General features: G+C 41.2%; 1 protein-coding gene across 2 annotated transcripts; it reads left to right on the top strand.

The window, feature by feature from the left end:
* Positions 1-1930: 1930 nt before the first annotated feature.
* Positions 1931-9182, top strand: LOC111841954 (carbohydrate sulfotransferase 3-like). Of its 2 annotated transcripts, XM_072703884.1 has the most exons (3): positions 1931-2145; positions 3673-3841; positions 4006-9182. In XM_072703884.1, the coding sequence occupies exons 2-3, from the start codon at positions 3762-3764 to the stop codon at positions 5225-5227; spliced, it is 1302 nt and encodes a 433-aa protein (XP_072559985.1). In that variant the 5' UTR covers positions 1931-2145; positions 3673-3761; the 3' UTR covers positions 5228-9182. The 2 variants fall into 2 exon arrangements, with proteins under 2 accessions (XP_072559985.1, XP_072559986.1); XM_072703885.1 differs by lacking the exon at positions 3673-3841.
* The last annotated feature ends 9547 nt before the right edge of the window (positions 9183-18729 follow it).

Genomic DNA, 18729 nt, shown 5'->3' with positions numbered 1-18729 from the left:
ATCAGCAGAATGGGTGGTTGTGACCTTCTACTTGACACCATTGTAGGATGCCACTGTCCAATCAGTCAGTTTGCTACATTTCTGCCCCACTAATGCTGTCTTGGTCAACCACAAGCGAAGTGACTGCGACGGTCAAAATGTCTGGGAGGAAGTTCAGGTGTGAAGTGGTCGATTACGCAAACGCACGGAAAGGGAACTAACAACCCAACCTCAAAACCTAGCCTGAATAGCAGCAAATCCCATAAGCAACATTCTAGCATCTAATGGAATGCTTTCCCATAAGTGAAGAGGCTCTTTAAGCAACAATGGGCTGGTCACCTTCGTATTACTTCCCTTGGTTTTGGACTGAAATGTTGGTGTTCACATACATCTGACCATATAGTGTACTTCCTCTAGAAAGAATGAACTATCATGTTTTTAATTTGCATTCTCCTTTATATCAGAACATTTCATTACGTGCAGGAATAAGAGACATAATATAGACTACACTAGGCTTTGAATCAAAGTAATCTCTCCAACCACGTCTGTTCTTTGAATGCATTCAGCAGCTTCAGGTGTGTCTCATGGGATAGTCTGTGCTTGCCTACTGACTGGAAAGGTCTTCGGAGCTAATCCAAACAACTGCCTGGCTCCAGGTTCTGCGATTGTTCCAGTCTGATATTTTGTCAAATGAAATCTGTGACACAGAAACTGCTTATCATAGTCACACCTACCAGCTAAGATACTATTCAGCTGTCTTTCATAATTGTCTATCCAGCGTAATAATACGCAGGAAGCACAGGATACTATGCAGAGGACACCCTGGCAGAATAGTGATCCATCACAGAACACACTATCACCAGAAGAGGGATTCGAACCCCAAATCCTATGGTTGTATAAGTATACTGTAGCCAAAAAAAGACCACTGGTTTAAGTAGATGAAGATAAAAACTGGTTCACCATAAAAATGATGATGAGAATAAAAGTGAAAATGAACCACTGTGACAGACATGATGTAATATGTGATGCGGGCGGCGATTATGGTTTTGGGGTGAGACAGCACTGTTAGCCTGACAGCATTCTTTGCCAGCAACAAAGTCACGAACTTAATATGACCTCTGACTAGCAGAAGGCATGTGCTGGGAAACAGAGTGAACTGTTAGCATTCTGAGGGATCAAAAACAACAATTTTCATGTCATTTTCAAATATGTTCTAAGATATATATAGTATAGTATTTGTTAATTCTTTTTAAACTGGAAATAGATAGAATACCTGCGATGGGCTGGCCCCCCATCCCGGGTTGTTCCCTGCCTCGTGCCTGTTGCTTCCGGGATAGGTTCCGGACCCCCCGCGACCCAGTAGGATAAGCGGGTTGGACAATGGATGGATGGATGGTTGGATAGATAGAATAGACTAGAAAGCCTTTACTGTCATCATACTGGAACACAGATGCTACTTGTACCACGAAATTGCAGTGGCCACTTCTAAAGTGGAGACATTACGTTTGCATACAAACAGCTTTCTGCAATAGACAGTAGTATAACAGACCGTAGGTAGTAGGTAGGTAGTAAACAGTGATACAATGGTAATGGAATTACACACAGTGTTAAGTATTGTATTATAATATATTAGTATATAGTATAATATAGCATAGTATAATAAAAATGATTGCACATTGTCCTTGTGTGGAGGTGGTGTATGTTGTATGTGTGTGTTCAGTGCAGTGATGGCTTGTGGGAAAAAACTGTCTCTGATCCTGTTGGTCGTGGTCCTAATGGTCCTGCATCGCCAGCCAGAAGGAAACAGGTGAAAGCACAACTCCTATTGTTTTTAAATGTGCCATTAAAAAGAGGAAGAAATGGCATTATTAACAATGGATTGGACCACCCACAAAAAAACATTGTTAGGCAGGTCAGGAACTTAATATTTCTGTATAAGCCATGGCTTAGTCTGTGATGATGCTGCTTCGGTGCTATTTGTGTATATTAAATTCCTGAAACCAGTTTAGGAATGCCAAGAGAGTAAATAAATATGAGCTTACCATCAGGTGACAGGAGCCTTCTTTGGAATCTTCTCTGCTTGGATGACAGCATTTAGAAAAAGGCGTCTCACAGATAACATTGTCAGACACTGAATCTAACTCGATCAAGAGGGACCAATGTTTGGTAAATAGGAAACTCCCATTGTTATTTTCTGTGGGCATTTTTCATTTGTTTTTATACATTTGCGTAACATGCTAACAATCGTCAAAGCAATCTTTTAATTTTGTACTAGTATTTTGTAAGATTTTGATTGTCCTTGTTTGAATTACAAATGCATCTCAAAAGAAAAGAAAACAGACTGATGTTTCTTTGTTTTGGCTTCTATGTATGGTTGATAAAAATTAGTTTACTGAAAAGATGAACCCTTATTCCACCTGAGGAATTATAATTGTTATAATTTAATTCTAAAACAGATCTTAAACAAGTTCTTAATGAAGTCTCACCCTCAAATTGATCCTAAGAATTTTAGAATCTTAGGTTTCAAATGTGAATTTTCAATGATAGATCTGAATTATTTTTCATGATATTCATGATAACTCATTTTTAAATCTTTATTTGTGGCAAAGTTTGCTCTGTTTACTTGTGGTACTCCATGTACTCGGTGAACACAGAAGTTGATTCTGCTTCTCATTATATTGTTTTTTTATGTTATTATTACTCCTAAACTAAGTGCGAGAAAATACTTAACACAACAAAGCATTTTTGTTAGTTAAAAAAAAAAAAAGTTTGAATTGGTTTTCCTGGCAAATAAAAAGCCTAAATTTCCTTATGAAACAGCAAAGGCACTTGATATTGCACAGGGAAAATTCTGCTCCCAAGGTAAACAGGCACTGACCTCTGTGCCGACCTCTTTTCACTGAGAAAATGGAGAAGCAGATGGCTGATATCCTCCTCACGCATAGAGAAGTTCTGTAAGGAGCTAACAGGTGTCAAATTTCGGGGGGGGGGGAGTTGACCATCTCATCAAATTCTGGATTCAGATCTCGAATGCCTTTCTCTGTCTTGAGTTTTCCATTAACTCTTAGGTTCTGTTTTAGTATTCGTTTATACGACCGAAATGCCTTCCTCACATGATCTCATTCGTTAAATGGGTGTTTCATTCTTCTCTCTCACTGAATTAGAGCAGTTTCTGAATGTCGTGAGAAAATGCGACTGGAATGTTCTTGAAATGCCGCACAGCGATAACAATAGAACTCACAGGGGATGAATATAGTACATTTTTTAGGGGCCAGTTGAGTCATCCAGCTAAGCAATAAGGCTGCACAACACACACTTAAGTATTGTCATTCAAACGTATGTTAGAAGGTGAAGAGGGGGGTCTTTGTGGGTAAATTGGTGAAATCCTCAGTACAGGTCACATACAGGTGATGACTGCATGGTTGCATTGAAACTTCCATCACAATGCAGCCCTAGTAAACAGGATTACAACAATTAAATCGTTTCAAGTACTGTCTACTTTTACTAGACCATTCTATTGTTTTCAAAGTAGAGCACAGCCCCTCAGAGGATAAAACAAAAAATGTCATAATCCAGTATTTCTCATGAGGTCACTAGGTCCTATTTTTTACAATATGCTGGAAATGTTAGTTGCCTGATGTTCAGACATGTGTATTAAATTCTATTCATCTATTTTTTTGTTGCAAAATCAAGATTAATGACAAATGAGTGTTGCAGAATGAAACACAAAGAACAGAATCTGAGGAAGCAGTAACCCTTGCAAAGATCAAGATATTACAACAATGAGGTTCAAATATACAATATCCCTGGTTTTCATAGCAGCATTTGTCATCATTGAAAAACAAAACAACATTATTTCAAGGTAAATCCATCTCTGTGACTGATATTTTGCTTCTAGGTCCATTAGTATGACAAACAGACTACTGCCTTTTTTAGCCAGCAAATGAACTCAGGCAGCGCATTTATAAAACTGTCTGTGGGAAGTCTGTTCATGAAGTCCTCTAACTATGGTATTTGTGTTATCAGGGTCTCCGATAAGCTCACACGAAGGCAGATTCCCCGAATCCCAGAGCCATCCAATTTTTCAAGACTTGCCCTGCTTAAACAACATGGGTCCTATGCCTCCCTTAGCAAACTGGACTCAGAATTCAAACACCTAAAGAGACGTCTTGATAATTACACCAAAAAGATGGACAATCTACAGCGTGGGAAGAAGCACATCATCCTGATGGCCTCCACTAGGACTGGCTCTTCGTTTGTTGGCCAGTTTTTCAACCAGCAAGGCAAGAACATGTTCTACTTGTATGAACCACTATGGCACGTGGATACAATGTTGATGTTAAAGACTGGACAAACTAATCAATCTGCTTTAGCTAAAGCCCACCGAGATGTACTCCAAGAGCTGTTGTTGTGTGATTTTACCCTGCTGGAGAGTTTCATTCAACCCCATCCGAAAAATCACATCACCACCACTCTGTTCCGTAGGGAGTCCAGCAAATCCCTGTGTGAGAAACCGGTGTGCTCCCCATTCGTCAAGCAGGTGGTTGAGAGGTATCCCTGTAATACCAGACTTTGTGGGCCGTTAAACCTTACACTGGCATCTAAGTCATGCCACCAGAAGGAGTACCGGGCCATCAAGACAGTTCGGGTGCGTCAGCTGGGAAACTTGCGGCCACTTGTGGAGAACCCCTCCCTAGATGTGAAGTTTATCCAGTTGGTGCGTGACCCACGTGCTGTCCTGGCCTCGAGGATGGTAGCTTTCTCTGCTAAGTACAAGAACTGGAAGAAATGGGCAGTGAACACAGGAGTGTCCCTCCATGACGTGGAACTAAAAAAGTTAAAAGCAAACTGTGATGAAATCAGGGCGTCTGCTGAGCTGGGCTTAAAACAGCCAGATTGGCTCCAACGACGGTACATGCTGGTGCGCTATGAGGACATAGCCAGATACCCCATGCAGAAAGCAGCAGAGATGTACGGGTTTACTGGGATTCCGTTCACTCCTCAAGTGAAACAATGGATCCTTAAAAATACCCAAGCTTCAAAGGAAGCCAGGGGTGTGTACTCAACACAGAAAAACTCAGCGGAGCACGTGGAGAAATGGAGATTCAGCATTCCATTCAAATTGGCCAAAATTGTGCAGCAGGTCTGTGGTTCAGCTATGAAGCTATTCGGGTATAGGTTTGTGAGTAATGAAACTATGCTAACTGACAAGTCTATCAGCTTAATCGAGGAAAATAATTTTAAATAACAAAAAAATAGTAGGTCATTCACTGTCATAATGGTTTTAATCTATAACAAAGTGGTGATCTTTAACTGTCAAATGATTGACTGTTTTATATATTCCTAGTTTAATGTCTAAGTAGGGAGGAAGATTAATAATACTGGAAGGTAAAACTCTTTTTTAAAGTTTGAAAAGTTTTTTTTACAGTTTAATGTTTAAATAAGTTGAACAGTCAGCAAACAATAAGAATGCAATATGGATGCAACTCTAGAATGAAAGCTGCATTATTAAGGTAAAATTATTTTACAGTAGAACCTCAGAACTTGAATGCCTCCTAACTTGACCAACGTGGACGCTGAACGGGGCTGTTGGATTTTTTTTTCTAGTTGTACCTAGACCAAAATCTTGGAACTGGACCGTTCCTGCTAAAACTTGTATGGGTCGAGACATGTTCAGCTCTATCATTTAGTTCCTCAAACAGGTCGGTCAAGCTGCACAAAACAGGACAAAACAAAACACACCTGCTAAAACTTGAACGGATTAAGACACGTCTCTTCTGGCCTGACACAAAGGCAAACTGACCTACCGGGACGGTTATGGCTCTGAATCGCTCTCAGTCTTGTGGTACCTCTCAACTGAGTTCAAGGTGCGAAAGCTGTGTTCATATGTTCGGTGTTAATTTTTTGTGCTTTATCTACAATACATTTAGTGATACAGTAATCATGGTCCCTAAGAAAGTGAGTGGTGATAGGAGCAAACCAAAGAGGATAGCTGTGTAACTGTATAACTTGAAAAAGAAATTATAGCAAGACTTTATGGTAGTGCACGTCTGCTCTTGCTTCAGAGTATGGGATTGTCATTTATTTCATGTTCATTGCTTTTGAATGTGTGTATTAGTTTATTATTGATTGTTAGTGCTTTTATCATTAGTTAGGTAGGTAGATAATTTGGTCCTTGATATCCTTTATACTCAGAAAAAAAACCCAGAAGATGTTGTTCTTGAAATCCTAATGTATTTTCAGGACATAGGCCTATTTTGCTCTTACATGACAGAAAGAGAAAGAGGGAAAAAGTAAAACAAATAAATAAAGGTTCACATTAAGTACTAAAACTTAGTTGTCTTAAAACAGTATTACTTGGCATTTTTCATTGGAGGTCCTTTGCTCAGGAGCAAAATTGGCAAAAACGCGTCTGTCAGCTTATCAGGTGAGTGGGAGTCTCTGGTTGCTGGGTGTGAGAGCCGTCTCGCTGTGTCAGTCAGTGCACATCTCTTGTGGGTTGTGACCTGAGATTAGCTCTGCAAAAGTATAATTCCATTATACCATTGTGAAATGGAGGAACTGGTGTCAGCTGATATCATCTGCTTCTTAGTAAACAGGGAAGTTACTGTTAGACAGGTTATAAAATGGGATGTAACTCAAAGTGGGATAAAACAAAAATAAACAAAGAATAAGATAGAAAAGGAATCAGTAATGTCATCCAGGTAAATGATACTGATTAATCAACTGATTAGTAAATCTAATACTTTTATGGATAATTGCATAAAAAGTGAAACTATGAACTACTACACTTGTCAATTGTTTGACGTACACATTTTCAAATTCAGCAAGTAAAATACTTATTTCTGAACACAGTGTAAAATTTGTCTGCACTGCACACAAGAACTGTTCTATTTAAGATGGGACAATAATATGAGTGAACAGGGAAGCTGGGTACGCTTGTGTTTTAATAGGAAGTTTAATCTGAACTCATTTTCCATTCATAGCTCATGTTAACAGGTAAGAACAAATACTAGATAGTCCAAAAAAATCTCACATTGGACATTAGGAAAAATTGCCCACTGGACGGGGACAAATTCACAAGCCCGCTAAAGTCAAAGGGACATTTATTACAGCTGCTGACTCAACCTGGTGTCTAAAGCTGGTTTTCCGTTGTAAATTATGCGAGTCGTACCCACACTGACATGGCCCTATTTATTAACAGGGCCAAAAGCGTGACTAAATTGAGCTGGTTGCGTCACCACTGTCTGATGGGTAGAAATGCATGGAGATGCTGCTGATGTGAGTCGATATGTATGGATCACCTGAAGGGAAAAATGACATATTCTATACATTCATTATTAACATTCATTATAAATAGTATGCAGTGTTGGGAAGATTACTTTGGAAATGTAATTCGTTATAATTACAAGTTACTCTATTTAAAATGTAATAGTAGTGTAACTATTTCAATTACTATATGAAAGTAATGTAACTAATTACATTTGATTACTTTTTGATTACTTTTCTAAATTATGAATGAATATTCTCAACTGTTAACCATTTTGAAATTTTGTAACCTGGCAGTGTTTGCCTTACAGCAGTACTAAACACTGACTCCTTTCAATACATGAATTAACATGATTATAATTAATCAATTTAATACCAAACATGTGTGCCACGCCCCCTCGTTAACCCCGTGTGGAATTAATAATGATTTTAAACAACGGGTAAGAATAGATCCTCGCTTCATACTCAGTGAAAACCCAGATTCCCTTAGTATAACGTCATAACATTAATGTTACATAAAATATACCTAAAATGTCAAAAAAAAAAATGTTAAAACTCAGCCTATAGTTATTAAATTCTAATGTGTGTTCATAATATAAACTTTTTGGGAGTCAAAACAAGATAAACTATGAGTGATTTGACCACTCCGTGACGTTTCAGGATTACATTATGATACAAACATTTTATATACTTGCGAAAATAAACGGTTCCATTTTACTAATGATCTGAACAGTAGTTGCATCAGACAGGATATGAAATTTCAGCTGATTGTGTAATCACTTACTCCGTTTAAATCAATTTCTCAATCGCAAATCACGGAGTAGCCTAAAACAGTGTCTTCGCAGCACTGTAAAATAAAATGGATTAGCAGAGTGGTAAGGCTGCATCGCCCAGGGGGTTAGCTAGTTAGTGTTACGTGCCGTTGTTTTTACCCCGCCTCCACGTCCGAACTCCGCCCACGACCGTGCCCGCTAGACCTGCCCTGGCTCCACCCCCACCTCCGGGCCCCGCCTTCGATTCCTACTCGACCCCATCACTTCCGTCCGGAGCCGGACAGAGAGACGCTTCGCTAGCTTAGCTCATTACTTGATTATTGTTGGATTGCTTTCTTGGTTTGGATATTTGTGTATGACTTTTGATTTCCTTGATTTACGATTCTTTGCCTTACCCCTTTTTGTACTTTCGCCCGGTTTTGCTTGCTTTTCTGGTTATCGATCTTTTGCTTGTTTTTTGGTTTACGTCTTCGCGCGCCCCTCAAACATTGACGCTTTGCTGTGTGTATGTTTTGTGTGATTGTTTGGTGCTTAGGGAGTGATTGCCGGTTTTGTTTGGAAGTTTTTGTGACTGTTTTTGGATAGGGAGTAAGGAGTATCACTTGTTGTTTGGTTTTACACTTAGTTAAGTTAGAATTGGGTTGTGTTGGATAAGTGGGTTTTTGTTTCTTATTTTGGCGATAATCACTCCTGAGTCTTTCCGCACCTAGACCATTTGTTCTGTGTCTGTCCTGCGTGAATAAAAAAAATATATATAAAAAGCTATAAAAATATATTTTCAAAACTCAATACGACATAGCATCATATCAGACATATTACCAATAACCTTAGCATATTGAAGGAGGACGACACATTTTCTGTCAACGGGATCAGAAGTTCCAGTGTGGCTTATAAAGCGTCGTACACACTTCACGATTCATTGTGGTTGTTTACGCATGCTGTCAGTGTTTATGCATGCTGTCAGTGTTTACATTTTGTTTTGTTGTCCTATGCGCCGTATCTTATGATTGAGTTGGTGTTGTCGCCGTACAGTCTGCATACCTGTCATAGCAAAGATTATCGGATCCGTATCGCACAGTGTGATGGGTAATGATTTTATAAGATTGCTGAAATCACACAGTGTGTACCAGGCATTACACTTTAGAAGCATGGTGTGGCACGCTGAAGGTAGGCATGTCTTCCCTGCCTTGTTTAATATAACTAAGCTATATACAATAAGCTGCACCTACCTCTAGATGTTTCCTTAGGTTAGACATTGACTGTTTAGGTGTCGACAACATCTTTACAGCCGGTAAACACGCACTGCATTGCACTGTTTTTTTTTTTTTTTTTTATATTTCCAGCAATGGAATGCATTCCTTTTCTTGTCTGCAGTTGCCTGCAACAGAAACTCAGACCGCTCAGGCAAGTTATTTAGCAGAATTGGCTGCAAGTGTAGATGCGACAGGATAACCAATCAGAAGCATCGAATAGTTTCAAACTTTCGACTGTGGAGGAAAATAGCTAAGGAGGATGTTTTGCATAAGAAAAACACGAAAAGCAATAAAAATACTGGTATTAAAGATATTAGCAAGGTTTTGCATACAATCTTATGATGTAACTAAAATTGTAATCATGAATATTTCCATAAGTAACTGTAATTTAATTACACTTTTTTCTCTAGTAACTGTAACGGATTACAATTAAATTTTTTTGTAAAAAAAAGTGTTAGTGTTACATAAAAGTGTTACAGGACAGCTGAATGGAATGGATTTGTAATGTAAATTTATGCAAGCTAATGCCACTGGCATTTGATGCTAACATAATACAGTGGTACCTCGGTTCTCGAACTTAATCCTTTCCGGACTCCGGATCGAATCCTAAAAAGTTCGAGTTCTGATCGAATTTTTCCCATAAGAAATAATGGAAAACCAATTAATTGGTTCCCGGCCCCACAAAATTACAACTAAATATGTTTTTTTTTTGTTTTTGTTTTTTAGCATTTAAACACAAAACGAACAGGATAAAACAAGAGCATTTTTTTCTTAATGGCTTCCAAAACGATAAAGATCTTATCCCAACATTACCGCTGTCCTGCCCCGATCGTCCGCTCCTTCCGTGTGCCACGCCCCCTCGTTAACCCCGTGTGGAATCCCCATGTGATCAGCTGTTTCTGGTTGTTGTCATTAGTCCTCTGTATTAAGTCTGCGTTTCAATTTGTTAGCCCAGTCCGGTCATTGGGTGCGTTGGACTTGCTTACAACGCTGGCTTAAAAAAAAACGCATTCTGATCCTGACGCAATGCATTACGGTTAGATGCATTGCGACCTCCGTGACGACACACCTTTGCCCTTATTGGCTGAAGAGTTTAGTTACACGCATGACGTTTGTATCCCAGGCAGTTCCGATGCGTAATCTGCTATTTCTCCCGAATATCACGTAAAGCAGTGAGAACTGGTTTTTAGTTAATTTACCTGGTAAAATAAAGTTTAAATAAATGACATAAATGCTGTATTAGTACACGTAAGTTAGTGGTTTATTTATTGTTAGTTACTGTAATGTTGCGCTGCTTTATTTGGTTAGTCGTCCAGTCTGTGAAGAAGGCATTCAAGTAAGAATTGCATTGTAGTATGACTCATTTCCTGGCGCGTGAAATTTATATTAGGTCAGCGTTCACGGTTCGACTTCTGATATTCAGGTCGAGTTGTAGGTCAAACTGGTTTGTTCGACTTTCAAGAAATTCGAGCTCTAGTGAGTTCGAGAACTGAGGTACCACTGTACAGCGATTCTCACAGATGTGCTAGCGGAAATTAGCACATAGTAAACACTATGTAACAAGTGTCTCTTCTTAGTATGGGTCGGGTATGGCCTGGTTCCTGTATGCCTGTGGAAAAGCACCATAAAATAATTTGGCGGTTCCGACAGTCAGTACGTTTACGTAGCTTGACTACGCCATTTAATTGGACTACTGATCTTGTCTCAGTATTCATGCATGGGAGGGGAATCGATTTGTTGACCAAAGTATGTCTGACTCCACTATAGTGGGTGGTGATATGGCTCCTTTCAGCTTGTTAGTATTGGGCTTTTTCCGGTTGACCTAAAAAAATAATAATAAAAATAATAATGAATGCATGAACAAATGAAGTGACGCAAGCATTAATAGCAATCTCATCGGTAGAGCTGATACAACAAGATCAGGATAGCATAACAAGAAATAAAGTATTTTGTATAATATACAATGACAGCACAGTATTGGGAATTTTTCATATATTGCAATGTGATTTTGTTGTAATAAGTATTGGGGTATTTATGAAACAAAAAAAGGAGTTCAACGTAAATTTCTCACAAGCTCGTCTAGGAGTGATTTAACAGCCAGGATGTAAATGATTATGATCGTCTTGGAGAATGCAGGCAGCGCTCATGCAACGGCAGGGGAGGTAAACTTTATGCTGATTTTAAAACATATACTAGATAATCTTGAAAAGGAATAATCATTAAAATTGCAAAACTTGCTGAATTTCTTTCCTATAACAGAGTAAAAATATTTTAGCGAGACTTAAACTTCCTGTGCTATAATATCCATACCAAATTGAACGTAAGAAAAAGCCTGATCTTAAACTAGCTGATTAACGATGTAAGAATTGCATGTGCGTAACATATGCTATTGATATCAGTATTGCATGTTTCCAGTCCTACTACAGTCATTTCTGGAATTCGGTACAAAATAGCCCCCCTCACATTGTGATGTCATTCAGTGCCGGTGCGGTGGAAAAGCCCGGTTTAGTTGCACAGTGAATTGGACAGCTTTACAGTGCTGTACATTTTGTACGTGCTGTACGTCCTCTGCTGCGTCCTCTGCTCTGGAAGCTTCTTCTGTCTACCAGCTTCTTCTGTTACTTCTGGGTCAAAGCCCAGGGGGAAAACTGTGGAGCAGGCGCAAAGCGCATACTGTAGGCCAGTTTGAGTCCGATTGAACACACATGCAGGAGCAATTCCGACTCCCAATCACATTATCTGGGTTTTTTAGTCTGACTTTGAAAAATTCAACTTAGTGCGACTTCAGGGAACTAACATATTTACATGTATTTTAGAAGTCCGGTTGTAGTCGGACTAACAGAATAATTAGATTTTCTTAGTGTGCATGTAAACATACTGAGTGGTGCACTTGTTCGTGTGACTGGTTGCAGACATCCTCAAAGTTATATTTTTATATAGCTGGATTCAGAGCTTATTTTATCTTTTAATGCCTGACCCACAACATGTGTTTGTACTCGGCCCAAACCAGCATCCCGGCCTTTCAGGAAGAATAACTGTGCAGGCAGCTGTATGACTTCCACAATCTCAGCTACTGTACTGGCCTCGCTATTTATGTCTTTCCACTTTGCAGTTCCACTTAATTTAATTCCCATTTAATTGTCGTACGATCCAGTTTTCACCCACACAGTCGCTGGTGTGGAAATCGATCCAATACAAGCACACATGTGAGTGTCACTTATGTGCCCGTCATCTCCCTCTGTGACATTCAACCATCTGAGGAGCTGAAGGCCCGGCCCACACAATTGGTTTGCTGGTACCGACCTGCTCATGGGCTGAACAAGACCCTTGACTGGCCTGGGATAACATCCAGAGATGTTCTCCTCCTTCGTTTCATGCTTTTGCATGTTTTGTTTATGATTTTCATGCTGAACAAAAGCAGCAAAAAGGCTGATTATTCCCCTGTGTCAATTGCCACTCTCTCAAAAGCTACAAATTCAAGTTAAGAGCAGACAGCAGGAGACCATGTTTGGATATATTGCAGACATCCTACTCATAGCAAAATGCATATTTTTTCCTATGTACAATGCATGCATTCCTGACACTTTAAGGAGTCGGGATTCATAATCTAACAGCTCTGTGGGTTTTTGAATCAGAGACTTGTGCTGAGGGTGGAGTTTTACTACAGCTGGGGAAGTGGGGAATATAGAAACCACTTTCTGCTGAATTAAAGAGAGAAGACTGACTTCTTTTGAGAAGACTGAGCAAAACTCCGCCCTGTTGCCCTATTATATTTTGCCCTGCCACATAATTGTGGGGACTGAAATAGCATAGGAGCACTGGAGTAGGCCGGGGTTGGTGCTCTGTCAGTGTAACTGGAATCATAAAAATGAATTTTTACATGCAGATTTACAAGTTATTAATACGTTTTATGTTTTTCATGCATTTTCAATCCATCTACTAAGCTACATAAATGTTTTCTTATGCAATTTCTGATATTTTGTGTGTTCCTTTTTATGGAAAGACTTCTGAAGTATATTTTGTCCTCTCGGAGAAATCTACACAATACCTGGACTGTTTCCCTTAATCCGAATTGTGTTTAAAGAAAAACTTATCTGAGTGCGATTCACTGGGCTTTTAGGTGGATGGTTCATCCTGACCCGCAAAAGATAAGCGGTACTTTCCTGAGGTGTGACTCCCCCTCTGTGCCACTGATTAATCGGATTAGGAGATCTCAGTGTCATGCCAGTGCTGTGCCACACCCCGATCAAGGAAAGGGAGCAGTCATATACAAGAACACTAGAGTGACTTTAGCAGAGCCTCACAGCCCACCGTACATGATGTGGCAGGGCAAGCTGTTAATGGCTGACTAGCATGTCACCCTCAACACTTTGGTAACAATTTACTTGAGAGGGCACAAGTAACTTAGTAGCTCATTTACTATTCAAGTATAAATCATGAACAGATATAGTAACTGCATGATAAACATGAACCATTATGATTGATCAATGATCAATGAAAATTAGATCAGTACATAACTAAAACTAAAGTTTTTGGTTAATTAATACAGTAAGTAATAGTATTTTATTACATTACCTGTGCTTCCTCAAGCAAAGTGGTACCCTGTATTCAATATGATTTGCATATATCAACTATAAACAAAGTTTAGAGCTGGCTGTATTAAACAAACCAAATGTCCATCCACAGAAATCACATGCGAACGCAGACCTGGGCCAGTACCGCCCCTGTTAGGCCACGTGACCATCCAATCACACGAGCTGTGAATCTTTTCAGCATGTAGTAGTGGGTGCATCGAAAGGTGGGCGTGTCAAAAGGTGGGCGGGTCACAATGTGGGCGTGTCAAAAGGTGGGCGTGTCAAAAGGTGACTCGTGCAATAGAGCATGTTATCTTTCACGAAAATGCTGCCAGTAAATGTCATTTCAGGAAGAGAACAGACATTTACCAGATATATGTCAGACAATGGCTGTGATTAACAGATATCTGTAATTAAATATCTGTTTCATATTTTTTCAAGTAGTGTAAGGCACGTCCTATGCTTGTGTACATTTACCACCATACTTCCAGAAAGCGCCAAATACATGTGGATCCACCCATTTCCCCCCACACTCTATTCCTGTCGACATGCCCCCCTGTGGACATACCCATAAACCTTTAAATACACCCAGTACTCCAGCCTACTTGAAAAAATGAGTTTTATTTTCAAGTCTATACAGATAAATGGTGTTTTTTTTTCTTTTTACCTAGAAATCTCCTTGTGAATTAATGATAAATACTTAATAAAATATAACACGTCTATTGCTGTTGCTTTCATGAGACTTTGAAATGATCATTAAAAATGGCTCCTGTTGACATAGTGAAGCTCAAATTTGGCCCTCGGCAGAAAATAAGTGCGCAGGTCTGCTCTAACCATTCTTCTGAGAAGCTATTGGCTAGTGACAGGATAGAAAATGGATTAAATATGGATTATGGATTAAAGAAACTGTCACTCTAATTAGCGAGGCCAGTGAATCACAACCACGCAGTGGCATTAGCTGTGCATGGGCACTTCAATAATGCTAACAATTACCCAGCAAAACTCGGATGAGTCCTATAAGACTCAGTAATACGTTAAGGATACTTTACAGACACACAGTAAGATACATTGTTATGGACAGGTTTTATTAAAATCCGAAGTATCGCTCAGCACAGTGGTTATTATGAGTTATTTTCTATGTTATTAAAGGGCATTATTATATTATAGCCAGCGTTTAAAATGGAGTGTTTGATATGCTAAAATGTCAAGTCTTATATATCAATGCAGTGAATGGGCAGAGTATGTGGAAAGATCTGAAGTGGTGAAGATTACGATTATTTTAAAAAGAGGTTTGTTTTAGCAGCTTGGGAAATTGCAGTAAATAAACATCTTTTGCTGCGATATTGTGTAAATTGGTTGTTTTGTTGCCCACAAGGCCTGGGTCAACTGGGTTTTTTTTCCTACCCTTTGCAGTGGTTTATTTATAGTCATGCAGCTTTTTGCAGTGTTTCAGACTGCATGACAGTACTCTGGAAAAGCATGGAGGGGAGGAGGAACAGAATGAGGCACTGACGCTTCTCCTAGCTGAGTCGTTTGATTAGCTGTAAAGTCTGTATGTTAATTTTTGCAACCCAGTTGTCTTTATTCCCTTTAAAATAGAGTTGATGGATTCAGAATCCAAGGAATACCAAATTCTTGGCATCTGCATATCTGTGTATGAAAAAAAATCACTTGTCACTGGGAGTGGTACAATTTCAAGCACAATATGCAGTGACAAAATAGATTATCCTTACTGAATGCTGGAGAGCTATAGCTCTGTTTGTTTGAATAGCAGACATTCACTGAACATGATTCATTTAAAATTTACATTTTCAAAGTAAATTAGTCATTTCCACAAGTTCAGAAAACGGAAAAAAAAAAACAGCTGTTTTTTTGCCTTACTTGGCATGACAGCCAAGAATTTTCTGGTCCAGATGCTGGGACCAAAACAAACCACCTACCCATCTATCTTCCGGCCACTTATCCTGGAGTGAGTCACATGAGGGCCTGGAGCCTTTCCCAGGCAGCAGAGGGCACATGGCAGGGGTATACCCTGGACAGGGTGCCAGCCCAGCGCAGGGCACACATACACACAAACGATCACACACTACAGGCTATTTACAGACACCACTTCACCTAACTTCAAGTCTTTGGGTGGCAGGAAGAAATTGGAGTATCTGGGGGAAACTGTGCAATGTGAGGAGAACCTGCACAGAGAGCAGAGGCAGGATTTCAGCCTCCAGCCCTGGAGATGTGAGACAACTGTGCAGGGTACCCACTGCGTCACCCCTCCAGAAGAAACCAGAATTTACCAGAGTACACTATAGACTGGGATAAGAAGGATAAGTAGGCATATTCAATACAGAATGTCACCTGACTCTCCCCTCCTATGACAGATGTTGGTTTGGTCCATCTCACACTATCTCTACTTTGGATTCTTCTGCCATAATTCAAAACCTCTGCTCCACACTTCCCTGAAGACATGATTGAGCAAGTTATTCTACATCTGAGACAGAAATACTGAATTCATAGATACTGAACACTCTCCGTAATGGTTTTCTTCTAATGTGAAGTCATTTCAGTTGTTTTTTTTCTTCATTTTTTTGGACCCCGGAATGCAGCATAATTACATGGGTCACAACTCATACGATGACTGAAGTTTGTTGTTTTTAATGTGCATTTTCTTTACATACAAACACACCCGTTCTTTGTCAAATAAAATCAACATAGGAACTGCTTCTCATAGAGCCACACCTAACAGCTAAGAAACTATTCAGCTGTCTTTCATAATCGTCTATCCAGCTCATACAATGACTGAAGTTTGGTGTTTTTAATGTGCATTTTCTTTACACACAAACACACCCATTCTTTGTCAAATAAAATATGTGACATAGGAACTGCTTCTCATAGAGTCACACCTACCAGCTAAGATACTATTCAGCTGTCTTTCATAATCGTCTATCCAGCGTAATAATACGCAGGAAGCACAGGGTACTACGCAGAGGACACCCTGGCAGAATAGTGATCATACTATCACCCACCATGGGCAATCAGTTCAAATAAACCACATATGTCTGGATCACAGGGGGATTGTGGGATGTCCACAGGAGGCCTGTGCAGACTGCATGGAGAGAGCCAGAAGAGGGATTCGAACCCCAAATCCTGTGTCTGTATAAGTATACTGTAGCCAAAAACAGACCACTGGTTTAAGTAGATGAAGATAAAAACTGAGTCACCATAAAAATGATAAGATGAGAATAAAAGTGAAAATGAACCACTGTGACAGACATGATGTAATATGTGATGCGGGCGGCGATTATGGTTTTGGGGTGAGACTGCACTGTTAGCCTGACAGCATTCTTTGCCAGCACCAAAGTCACAAACTTAATATGACCTCTGACTAGTAGAAGGCATGTGCTGGGAAACAGTGAACTTTTAACATTCTGAGGGATCCAACACAACAGCTGGAAATCTCTCAAGATTTACGGTTCATTGTTGTCATTGCCTCTACTGGAGCCGACACCTTATCGTGGTGGAGGGGTTTGCGTGTTCCAATGATCCCAGGAGCTAAGTTGCCTGGGGCTTTATGCCCCTGGTAGGGTCACCCAAGGCAAACAGGTCCTGGGTGAGGAACCAGACGAAGTGCGGCTCAAAAGACCCCTCATGAAGAAAAACATAATGGATTCACGTTTTCCCTTGCCCGGACGCGGGTCACCGGGGCCCCCCCCTGGAGACAGGCCTGGGGGTGGGGCTCGATGGCGAGCGCCTGGTGGCCAGGCCTACACCCATGGGGCCTGGTCGGGCACAGCCCGAACAAGGCACGTGGGTCCCCCTTCCAATGGGCTCACCACCTGTAGGAGGGGCCATAGGGGTCGGGTGCAATGTGAGTTGGGCAGTGGCCGAAGGCGGGGACCTTGGCGATCCGATCCTCGGCTACAGAAGCTAGCTCTAGGGACATGGAATGTCACCTCTCTGGTGGGGAAGGAGCCTGAGCTGGTGCGCGAGGCTGTGAAGTTCCGACTAGATGTAGTCGGGCTCACCTTGACGCACGGCTTGTGCTCTGGAACCAGTCTCCTCGAAGGGGGCTGGACCCTCTTCCACTCTGGAGTTGCTCACGGGGAGAGGCGCCGAGCTGGGGTGGGCATACTTATTGCCCCCTGGCTGGGCGCCTGTACATTGGGGTTTACCGCGGTGGACGAGAGGGTAGCCTCTCTTCACCTTCGGGTGGGGGGACGGGTCCTGACTGTTGTTTGCGCTTATGCGCCAAATGGCAGTTCAGAATACCCACCCTTTTTGGAGTCCTTGGAAGGGGTGTTGGAGAGCGCTCCTCCCGGGGACTCTCTCGTTCTGCTGGGGGACTTCAATACTCACGTGGGCAATGACAGTGAGACCTGGAGGGGCATGATTGGGAGGAACGGCCCCCCCGATCTGAACCCGAGTGGTGTTTTATTATTGGACTTCTGTGCCCGTCACGGATTGTCCATAATGAACACCATGTTCAAGCATAAGGGTGTCCATATGTGCACTTGGCACCAGGACACCCTAGGCCGCAGTTCGATGATCGACTTTGTGGTCGTGTCATCGGACTTGCGGCCGCATGTATTGGACACTCGGGTGAGGAGAGGGGCGGAGCTGTCAACCGATCACCACCTGGTGGTGGGTTGGCTCCGCTGGTGGGGGAGGAAGCCGGTCAGACCTGGCAGACCCAAGCGTATAGTGCGGGTCTGCTGGGAACGTCTGGCGGAATCCCCTGTCAGGGGGAGTTTCAACTCCTACCTCCGGCAGAACTTCGCCCATGTCCCGGGGGAGGCGGGGGACATTGAGTCCGAATGGGTCATGTTCCGCGCCTCCATTGTCGAGGCGGCTAACCGGAGCTGGGGCCGTAAGGTGGTCGGTGCTTGT

This window comes from Paramormyrops kingsleyae, chromosome 20, assembly GCF_048594095.1.
Source record: "Paramormyrops kingsleyae isolate MSU_618 chromosome 20, PKINGS_0.4, whole genome shotgun sequence".
NCBI classification, from domain to species: Eukaryota; Metazoa; Chordata; class Actinopteri; order Osteoglossiformes; family Mormyridae; genus Paramormyrops; species Paramormyrops kingsleyae.
The sequence above is the reverse complement of the archived record's forward strand: the minus strand, read 5'-3'. Positions and strand labels throughout refer to the sequence as shown.